Source organism: Schistocerca nitens, chromosome 8 (assembly GCF_023898315.1).
Source record: "Schistocerca nitens isolate TAMUIC-IGC-003100 chromosome 8, iqSchNite1.1, whole genome shotgun sequence".
Lineage (NCBI taxonomy): Eukaryota > Metazoa > Arthropoda > Insecta > Orthoptera > Acrididae > Schistocerca > Schistocerca nitens.
The window spans coordinates 131929016-131940814 of record NC_064621.1 but is presented as its reverse complement, the minus strand read 5'-3'; the positions used below and the strand labels follow the sequence as shown (position 1 = coordinate 131940814).

General features: G+C 42.0%; 1 protein-coding gene across 1 annotated transcript in view; it reads right to left on the bottom strand.

Annotated features, from left to right (window-relative positions):
• Window positions 1-2269: 2269 nt before the first annotated feature.
• LOC126198968 (semaphorin-2A-like) overlaps window positions 2270-11799 on the bottom strand; it is a 747394-nt gene continuing 737864 nt past the window's right edge. Inside the window, exons 13-14 of the mRNA XM_049935625.1 lie at window positions 8353-8596; window positions 2270-3067 (exon numbers count right to left, since the gene is read on the bottom strand). Coding sequence (XP_049791582.1) covers window positions 2987-3067; window positions 8353-8596 — 325 coding nt within the window. The 3' untranslated portion in view covers window positions 2270-2986. The remainder of the gene's footprint in view (window positions 3068-8352; window positions 8597-11799) is intronic.

Below are 11799 nucleotides of genomic sequence, written 5' to 3'. Positions count from 1 at the left end.
TTTTGCATGTAAGTCGGCTGATGACTGAAACTGTAATATAAACTCAAACACCTACTATTTCACACAGAGATGTAATCATTTCTAACTAAGATTTTAGTCTTTTCACTCTTTTATTACTCTTCCTGCATGTTAAATTCAGTACTGTTTATGAGACTTATTGCACTGCAGAGAATGTGCTGTCAAAATATAAAGTGTGTCCAGAAAGATGGTGGCAGATACTGTGATAAATATAGATTTTAATGTAACTATACTCACTTGTAATCAGTAATGTTTTTTACCAAATGGCTGTGAATACAACTATTCACATTATCTATCACTAAAGGCACCTTTTTCCATCAGATACTTTTGTTCCCAAGATCCCAAGAACACTTTATATTTTATCAGTGGATATACACACATATTGTGTGTGTGTGTGTGTGTGTGTGTGTGTGTGTGTGTGTGTATATAGTCACTTTAAGAGTGATCCATTTTACAAATAGAAATAATAGATACGATTGTAGTATAAATTCCTTCTTTGTGTCATTTACCATTGTTTGTCATATCAACTAGATGTAAACCAACATAGCAAATAAAAGAAAATTAAAATTAATTTAATGGAATGTGTATCTCAAGCAAGAGCATTCAGAATAGTGTACCGTGTTTGGCTGACCAGAAACAGTAAGAATTAGCCATAATACTGTTGTAATTAAAATATATATGTATGTACACATTTAAAAATCAGATTCATTCGAAACTACTGCCTTATGTATTGGCTTTCAATATCGTGACTACAAATACAATTGTTCAAAAACTCAGCGATAAAATCAGAGGATTATGGGTAATTTCTTGTGAAGCAATCCTTATTTTCCGAAGCGAAATTTTGGACATATTTTAGTTCTGTATTTGTGTCAGAGACAGACACAGCAATTAGAATCTCTTTACAGTTTGATCTCACAATATTGCTCTCCACTTCAATCCCACATTTGTGTTCTACTTCTCTAGAATAAATGAAATACAAACCTCCACTTTTAGGAATTAACAGATGTTCATATTATTGAATCTGTGATATAAGTAATCAAATTTGGAGTGGACATATTACTGGAGTTCAAATCACAGAATCCAAATGTAGTTAATATTGCAAGCTTAAAATATTCATGAAGCGAAACGTAAGAGACTTGTGATAAATTAGGTAAAATATAAATTTAGAATGGAATTTCAGAATTCATAGCATTTTTCTGGAAAAAATTACAACATGCAAACGAAACGGTTGACATACTTTTGGCTGTGGGTTTTTGTCAAACAGTAGACTGAGGAAGTTCCTTTAGTGCCTGTAACATCGTTAGTACACTTACAACTCTTACCACGAGACTCTTAGTCCTGATAACAGCAAACGCATCAAACGTCACATTTTAATATGAAATATTCCAAAAAAGTATGTGAAAATCAGTTTGTATTTCACTGTAAATCAAATTAAAAATGCTCCAGTGTATCAGTACTGTGACAGCAGTGGCTATCGGTTGCAGGAAAGAAAATGTACGCTAAAGTACAAGTGCAGGAGCTGAGGTACCATTACGAAAGTTTCCTTAGAAACTGCAACGTAATGGTAACTCTCACTAACGGGATATTCTCGTATGATAATGTACTATCAAGAATTATATTAAAATTTCAGAAATACACTTCTACACAGTGGTGTAATTCAAAGGCATTCTGCAGCAGTAGAAAATGAATCTCGATAAACATACAGGCAACATCAGAGGAAAAGCTGTTCTCGCAAAATACTGGGCAATTTGATAAAAGTGTGGCCCACCAGATACCATGAACGCTTGTATCAAAACACATACCCAAGAATCTTAAAATGTTTTCTGTTACTTTGTCGACAAGGTTCGTTTCTTCAAAATAGTTTCGTTACCGTACAAACATAACATTAATAGGTGTGAACAAAAAGAACATACAGAACTTAATCAAACCTGCTTAATTTGCTATACATAAATATCCCAAATCTGCGTCATCAGTGTACTTTTCTATGAAGCGTCAGTAAACTTTAAACTTTGACAATAAATTTGCAGTCCTATTGAAACCACGGGTTTAATTCCTAACAAACTTTTAGAGATTGTGGAGCCTAATGTCAAAAATAAATAAATATAAAAGGTAGTTAACAACCCCAGAACTAACGTTTTCGGTATCACAATTAATTTTTTTTTCACAATCGACGAATGTCAAACTACAGAACGTTGTTACTAACTTTATTATCATATGTACAAAGTTTTTATACATAGATATGTACAGTTTCTTTCATTTTCTTGTCACTGGGAAATGAAAGGTAGTTTGAAACAACTTTTATTATTTGTAAGAAGTAACTTTTCAGTATAAGAAAGTAAATGTTATTGCTATGAAATAGGTTATCTATGATTCTGATATTCAGCAGAATGCGACGAAAGCTGGAAATAGAAAAAGTGGAATAGAAATATATATGGAATTTGCTTATGGATGATGAAATTTTTAGGAGGAGAAGAGGATGAAAGAGGTTTTACATTATTTAGCACTTATTGCTGGGTCGAACATTTCTAATGTGAAGTGGTCCTTCCTTTCGAAATAAAATAAGACATTTGCTTGTTCCTTCTACACAAGCAGTACAAAATTGTGTCCATTCTTTCTTCAGGCACACTTAAATGTCTCACAAAACTTCGCTATATCACAGTGTCAGAGCTTGACACCGAATATCACAGATTTACTCCGAAGCATCAGAGCAGGCTGTCTTTGATTCATACCTAAGCACAGAGTTGTAATGAAAATAACAATTTTAAGTCGTCCTTTCCCTCGTCACGTTCGTGGAACATGTAGAACTACACAAACATAGAGTTCACTTATGAAACACTCCCACATCCTCCAGCAAACAGTCCACAATTGTCACTTTTTCACGTTTTATATTATTGCGGTGATGAGTAAAATTGCCGATCAGATCAGATCAGCTCTCTCTGGAGACTGCGCCGCCCTCTATCACTGGGAGTTACCTCACCAGCGGACTCCTCGGATATATCTCATTTGTGTGCAGGTTCTGATTACTGTCATTCTGCCCCGTGATACATTGCTGTGGATAAAAGATGAAATTTGCGATTAAAAACACATGTAATTCAAATCACACAAGTGTCGTAAGTTATCACTGATCACAATGGTCGTGTTATACACCAACATCATTTTAAACAAAACAAAATAAATAAAAATTCTTCAGAACAACCAGTAAAGGTAAAACAGAAACTATAAAATTGATCGTTGCAGTGAAAAAAGACCTGAAAGAATCAGAAATACCAAAATTTGATGAATCAGGGAGAAAACACGAGAGTGAGCTGAAAAGTAATGTCCCCTAATTTTTATGTGTAAACTCTTCAAGCTTATTAAATAAAACAACGTTTATTGACATTCTACATCCTTTATCTTCCTGTCTACATAATTATCTCTGACCGTAGTTACCCTAGCGCGAACATATTTCTCACAACCAGATACCAGTTTGTTATTACCGTCACTTTAGAATGTTTTGCCACAACTTAGCCTCTGTTTGCACGGTTTCATAACTACCAAAGTGAAGTCCTCGAACGTCGTCTTCGAGTTTTGGAAATAAAAGAAAATCGTGCTTTGAGTCAAGGGGTTCGCTGTTTATTGTGGAACGTAACACAAGCCCCATGGAGGTGAATATTTTGAGCTTCTGTAAATATCTGAATTGTAACTGCATGATATTTTTAGTGATGTGGAAATTATGTAACCATGACACTATAAAAGTCGAAATGTGTCTCTGTTTGTAGTAAAATTCATCACGTCTGCGACGGTAACTCAAAACGTAAAGAAGTGTATTGCTTACAACCTGCTCCAAGACTATTACACCGTGCTTTGATTTTATACGTGTTAGGCATTCAGTAATCGATCAATATGAGATTTGGGTAGTGCCGAAGGGAGCCATGGTGCCTATAATACACTACTGGCCATTAAAATTGCTACACCAAGCAGAAATGCAGAAGATAAACGGGTATTCATTGGACAAATATATTATATTGGAACTGGCATGTGATTACATTTTCGAGCAATTAGGGTGCATAGATCCTGAGAAATCAGTACCCGGAACAACCACCTCTGACCGTAATAACGACCTTGATACGCCTAGGCATTTAGTCAAACAGACCTTGGATGGCGTGTACAAGTACATCTGTCCATGCAGCTTCAACACGATACCACAGTTCATCCAGAGTAGTGACTTGCGTATGGTGACGAGCAAGTTGCTCGGCCAGCATTGAACAGACGTTTTCAATTGGTTAGAGATCTGGAGAATGTGCTGGCCAGGGCAGCAGTCGAACATTTTCTGTATCCGGAAAGGCCCGTACAGGACCTGCAACATGCGGTCGTGCATTATCATGCTGAAATATAGGATTTCACAGGGCTAGAATGAAGGCTAGAGCCACGGGTCGTAACTCATCTGAAATGTAACGTCCACTGTTCAAAGTATCGTCAATGCGAACAAGAGGTTACCGAAACGTTTCACCAATCGCACCCCATACAATCGCGCCGGGTGATACGCCAGTATGGTGATGACGAATACACGCTTCCAATGTGCGTTCACCGTGACGTCGCCAAACACGGAAGGGACCATCATGATGCTGTAAACAGAACCGGGATTCATCCGAAAATATGACGTTTTGCCATTCGTGCACCCAGGTTCGTCGTTGAGTACACCATCGCAGGCGCTCCTGTCTGTGATGCAGCGTCAAGGGTAACCGCAGCCATGGTCTCCGAGCTCATAGGCCATGCTGCTGCAAACGTTGTCGAACTGTTCGTGCAGATGGTTGTTGTCTTGCAAACGTCCCCATTTGGTTACTCAGGGATCGAGACGTGGCTGCACGATCCGCTACAGCCATGCGGATAAAATGCCTGTCATCTCGACTGCTAGTGATACGAGGCCGTTGGGATGCAGCACGGCGTTCCGTATTACACTCCTGAACCCACCGATTCCATATTCTGCTAACTGTCATTGGATCTCGACCATTGCGTGCAGCAATCTCGCGATTCGATAAACCGCAATCGCTATAGGCCTTACAAGAGGTATCACAACAACGTTTCACCAGACAACGCCGGTCAACTGCTGTTTGTGTATGAGAAATCGTTTGGATACTTTCCTCATGTCAGCACGTTGTAGGTGTCGCCACCGGCGCCAACTTCGTGTGAATGCTCTGAAACGCTAATCATTTGCGTATCACAGCATCTTCATCGTGTCGGATAAATTTCGCGTCTGTAGCACGTCATCTTCGTGGTGTAGCAGTTTTAATGGCCAGTAGTGCACTTATTAAGTGCAGTACTTATTGGAGTTTTATCGTTAAGCACACAGATTTCAGGGCTACTGTTCGACTTTTCCCCTAACCTCAGCCTTTAGCTGTTCCAACTATCCACCAAACCTTTGTGCAGCATTGTCTTTGTGTTAATGAAATTATGCTCCGTCTCAACTAGTCATGTGGTGTCTTCTGGCAATAAACATGTGAGAATTTTTGGCTGTCGGTACTGGCAGTCTGAGAGACGACCACCACGGTTCCCTTCTTCAAGGGAATTCATTTCGACGTTTCGCTCTAAAAAAAAGGTGAAACTTTTCTTTAAATTCATCATCATTAAGGTGCTATGCGTTCACTTCAGTCGCCACGCGATTTGCTTACGAATATGTATAATAATCACAGATCTCATTATTCGACGCACAGCACAGCAATCGTGTGTTAAGCACTTCACTTTGATTGCAATTACAGGCACTCACGGTTTTGATATATTATTGGAGCCAGTGTTTTGACGTAGTACGGTGTCACAAATTCTGAATCGGTATTTTTGTTGGAAGAAAGGTTGAATTTAGGACACTTGGGAAGTAGAATAATTGCATTTGACCTTCACCTTCCTATATGAAATTTGACAATGACGCTTGTGACGGTACAATCCCCCGTTACTAGATCAATATTTCTAGTATGCGAGGATTGCTTTGTGCAGAGCACCGAACGAGGTGGCGCAGTGGTTAGCACACTGGACTCGCATTCGGGAGGACGACGGTTCAATCCCGTCTCCGGCCATCCTGATTTAGGTTTTCCGTGATTTCCCTAAATCGCTTCAGGCAAATGCCGGGATGGTTCCTTTGAAAGGGCACGGCCGATTTCCTTCCCCATCCTTCCCTCACCCAAGCTTGCGCTCCGTCTCTAATGACCTCTTTGTCGACGGGACGTTAAACACTAATTTCCTCCTCCTTTTGTGCAGAGCGAGCGCGCTACATGGAGCGTGATTCGTGGAAGCGCGTCGCGCGCCCGCGCGAGATTTGCAACGGTCGGAGGGACGCCTCCGTCGCCACGTGTCCTACAGCTTGGGGCATTGTTTGGTTTTTCGCGCTTTACGCGAAAACTATGTAACTTACGGTGTAGAGCGATGCGGCAGTGGATTGTGGTCAGCAATATGCACCTTCTGAACGATCGATCTTTATTTCAAGTCACGAGACGCAAAAGTTATAGTAACCTCAAAATCGGTTAATATCGCGAGTACTGAAAGATTAATGAAAATAGTAAATAACAAGTTACAGGGATGAGCGAGCACTCATTAAAAACGTTTGTCATATTGGATCGAGTGCTGTAGTCATATGCTAAGAATCATAAATAATGAAGCCCGTAAAGAGCAATAAACAAAGTTTGAGGGAAAATTGTTTATAAAATTCAATAGAAAATTCAAGACATAAAAGAACGGCACTATGTAATATTTTGGGTGGCATCACACGTATTTTAAACTAGTTAAGTTATACTAGACACTTAACTTGCAATAGTTTTGATTGTTTGCAGATTATTATTAACATTTATCGCCCATAATTAATTAATTATTATAGATGTGAAGATTTTGAGCAGCGCAATGTGTAGATCGCTATAGATTACGTGTAAAAACGGTGCTATATGCATGCTATGTTAAAACTTTGCAGCACAGATGTCAACAAACAAATTTGCGCTAAGTGGCGAAATTTTGCAGAAACTAAAACTTGATTTACGGGCGATAGAATAATACTAGAAATTAATGTAACATAGTAAAAGAGCTGTACTTTTTAGCGCGGTTCTGATGGTGTACTTATTTCTGTTGAAGGATGTATGTATCAAAATTTGTAACCTAGACTAGTGAGAGTGGTACTTCAATAACCAAGGGGTTGCACATCCGAGCCTATATAAGCGAGCGGCCATCTTGACCAGGGGTCAGTCGTTGGTCAGTCGTTTTGTAGGGTGGGTGGCGAGCAAGCCCCACTTGAGGGTGGCCCATGTGGTCGTTTGAGAATTCCTTTCCGCACCGATTTATTTCGACGAAGAGTATTGTTTAATAGTGCAAGTGAGCAAGCATATATTTGGTGAACTAGAAGGGCTACGATTATTTGTGTGAGTACGATTTACGAGGTATACATCGTCGTAAGTGAACATGTGGCGGTTTGTGATTTCACGCCAAAACTGTTAGAACAAAGAGGACAGTGGGACTTGCGGTTCTGTTCGAATTGATATAGTGATTTTCGTTTATAGCGGCCTAAATTACTGCTATTGGGGCTCGGAGTCAAATTATTATTAAAGTAAAACTCTAAACCGTCTCACCGGTGCTAATTACATTGTGTGAACGCCAATAAATAGTGATTGAACTGTGTCGCGAAAAACTGACTTTGCTATAATAATCGCCTAATTTTCTTTCCCTAGCATAAACTGTACTCATGAATATTGATTCAGAAACTATAGCTAATGCACAGGTGTGGAACAGTGTCCTAAGGCACCAAGTGTGGAAACCATCCCCTCAGACTTATGTGAGAGCCAAATTTGCAATAACATTTTTTTTAACGAACATTTTGTATATGCACATTCGTGTGAACTCTGCAACCGCACTTATTTACCGCCCCGTCGCACAGGACAAAAAAATGGTTGAAATGGCTCTGAGCACTATGGGACTTAACAGCTATGGCATCAGTCCCCTAGAACTTAGAACTACTTAAACCTAACTAACCTAAGGACATCACACAACACCCAGCCATTACGAGGCAGAGAAAATCCCTGACCCCGCCGGGAATCGAACCCGGGAACCCGGGCGTGGGAAGCGAGAACGCTACCGCACGACCACGAGAGGCGGGCCGCACAGGACACTTCATGAGGTGTAAAGTTACAGTTAATCTGGTACTGGGGGTAAGTCGCAGGTAAGTACTGTAAAGATAGGTCAAGGCTGCACAAAAATAGAGAGGGTGACTCATCAGATATGATGAGTCGTGTACAGAGTGGACGAGCACAGAGAACGTAATCAAAGAAGTCTTGGTGGTGGAGGCCACAAGAACAGCGACTGGTGGAGCTGAGCTTGACAACGTACCGCCTGCTTGCGCTCCCAGGACTTCATGGCGGTCTTGTACTTCTCGAACTCGTGGCACCAGTCGGAGTAGATCTTCTGGTAGTCGTGCGACTTGCCGGGCGGCGAGCAGCGGTGGGTGTCGACGGTGACGTTGTAGGAGCAGAGCAGCGCCCCGCCCAGCCAGCAGTCGTAGCGGCCCGCGTCCGCCTCCGTCACCGCGATGATCACCAGGCCGTGCTCCGACGTCTCGATGTACTTCTCGGGCCTGCGGCACACACAGTACCTTCACGTCACTTCAGCTCGAAGGAGCCTGTCGCCTTATAATTCCCTGTGGGTGTCAGGTTTCTCAGACTCTACAACTAGTTGTAGGATAAAACTTCCTCGCAGATTAAAACTGTGTGCCGGACCGAGACTCGAACTCGGAACCAGTTCTGTAAAGTCTGGAAGGTAGGAGACGAGGTACTGGCAGAAGTAAAGCTGTGAGGACGGGGCGTGAGTCGTGCTTGGGTAGCTCAGTTAGTAGAGCACTTGCCCGCGAAGGGCAAAGGTCCCGAGATCGAGTCTCGGTCCGGCACACAGTTTCTATCTGCCAGGAAGTTTCATATCGGCGCACACTCCACTGCAGAGTGAAAATTTCATTCTGGAAACATCACCCAGGCTGTGTCTAAGCCATGTCTCCGCAATATCCTTTCTTACAGGAGTGCTAGTTCTGCAAGATTCGCAGCAGAGCTTCTGTAAAGTTTGGAAGGTAGGAGACGAGGTAGTGGCAGAAGTAAAGCTGTGAGGACGGGGCGTGAGTCGTGCTTGGGTAGCTCAGATGGTAGATCACTTGCCCGCGAAAGGCAAAGGTCTCGAGTTCGAGTCTCGGTCCGGCACACAGTTTTAATCTGCCAGGTAGATAGCGCACATTCCGCTGCAGAGTGAAAATCTCATTCTGGAAACATCCCCCAGGCTGTGTCTAAGCCATGTCTCCGCAATATCCTTTCTTACAGGAGTGCTAGTTCTGCAAGATTCGCAGCAGAGCTTCTGTAAAGTTTGGAAGGTAGGAGACGAGGTAGTGGCAGAAGCAAAGCTGTGAGGACGGGGCGTAAGTCGAGCTTGGGTAGCTCAGATGGTAGAGCACTTCCCCGCGAAAGGCAAAGGTCCCGACTTCGAGTCTCGGTCCAGCACACAGTTTCAATCTGCCAGGAAGTTTCATATCAGCGCACACGCGGCTGCAGAGTGAAAATCTCATTAAAGTTGTAGGATAGTCTGAAAAGCCTCCTACCATATAAAGGAATAAGCCATTTTTCCTCGAAATTTATTTTTATTTTTCAACGTAAATTCCTTGCAAGTCTACTCACTTCTTTCAGCGATGCTGCCACGTCTTTAACCCACTCAAATAAAACTTCATGCCTTTCTCTGAAAAATCGTTGTCAGCGAAAGTGATGACCGGTTCATTCGCCGAAAATTTCTGCCTTCCGACCTCAAGTTTTAGCCGAGAGACTAAAAAAGGCGCCTGGCTCCAGATATGGTGAATACGGAGGGTGGTCGAGCAGCTGAAACAGCAATTCGTGAATTTTCGCCATTTCAACTGCGTGAGGTGTAAGGCGAGAATTTTGCCTTGGCGAAAGATAATGTTTTTCGTCTGCAAATGTGACCTTTCTTTCTCATTTGCCGCTTCTAGTTTGTCAAGCAGTCTCGCTTAGTATTATGCTGTAATAGCTTTTTCTTCTTCCCTACCACCATCTGGTGGACTTGAGTAATGTTATCGCCACTGATTGCAGTTCTTTTGCCGACCCGAACGTTCATCGCCACCCAAGCGGGTACAGCAAGGTTTAAATTCAGTCGCCCAAAATTCGACGGAGGTAAGTAATAGGGCAGAGGCAACGTACACAGCAGCAAACTCTTGTTTAATTTGCGCAAGAGTATTGCCTTTCAAAAAGAAAAATCTAATGACAGCTCGATACTCGATTTTCAATTTTCACAAAAACACTTGCATCGACTCATTAAGACGACTATCAAACAACTACGCATCCAAAATGGTTGACATTTTGGTGGCTGTCATATTAAGCAAGCGCAAAGAAATTTCCCAACTGTTCATTTTGAGGTAGGAAATTTTTCAGACTACCTTCGTAATAATCGTTCAAATGGCTATAAGCACTATAGGACTTAACATCTGTCATCAGTCCCCTATACTTAGAACTACTTAAACCTAACTAACCTAAGGACATCACACACATCCATGCCCGAGGCAGGATTCGAACATACGACAGAAGCAGCCGCGTGGTTCTGGACTGAAGCGCCTAGAACCGCTCGGCCACAGAGGCCGGCGGCTCACGAAGTTGTCCTGGACAGCGTGAGTATTCATCAGAGACAAGAATTTCGTCGGGATGGCACTTCTGCCCTAGGGATGTGCGGTAGAACAGCTCTCTCTCTCTCTCTCTCTCTCTCTCTCTCTCTCTCCCTCTCTCTATCTCTCTATCTCTCTCTGTCTCTCTCTCTCTCTGGAAATTGTGAGTAGCAGTGTGCGACCGTAGCGTGTTGTCGTTTAGTCAGAAGTGGAAGCTTCTGATGGCCAAGTGTTTTGAAAAAAATAACGGGTCGGGTGAGGCATAAGCTATTTACCGTAGTTTCCAGGCAGCGGTTGCTACAGCAGGAAGAGGGTAGAACTCTAATCCGAAGGTCGTGGGGTAGAGTCCCTCTGCGGAATTTGATTTTCAGTTTTTTACATGCACTGAAAATAAACAATGCCGAACATTTTGCATTTATTAATATTTTCATAAAAGGCATGAAATTGAGTGGAGAGCTAACAAGCGAATGAACTCCATAATCACATGGCCAACGGGCTGATTTTACCTGTATCTGTTTGTGTTCACGTGCAGTTGCCGGAAAGTACTCGAAGGTCAAAATCAAACTAAAGGAATACGAAGTCCTGTACACTTTAATTGCAGTCCTATCTTGGAATTTTATTTGCAATCCCGAATTACCCGTTAGTTTTCCTTTTCAGTCAGTTAATGAAAATATTAATAACTACGCACTATTTAGATTTGCGGTGCAAGTAATGTAATTTTTTGATATAAAAAAACGCCTCCTCTGAGCTACTCGACCCCATTATCCTCGAATTATCGTTCTGACCTCTTTTTGCGGTGCCACGCACAGCCTGGAAACTAACTTAACATACACTACGTTATCAAAAGAATCCGAACACCTAGCTGAAAATACAAGTTCGTTGACTCCTCTATCGGTAACGCCGGAATTCAGTATGGTGTTGGCCCACCCTTAGCCTCGATTACAGTTACCACTCTCGCAGACAAAATGTTCAATCAGATACAGAAAGCTTTCTTGGGGAATGGAACATCCTGGAAGTATTCTAAATTATTCAGGTCAGGACTCTGCGCAAGTCAGTCCATTGCAGGGATGTTATACTCATGTAACCACTCCGATACAGCTCGTGCATTATTAACAGGTGCTCGATTGGGTTGAAAG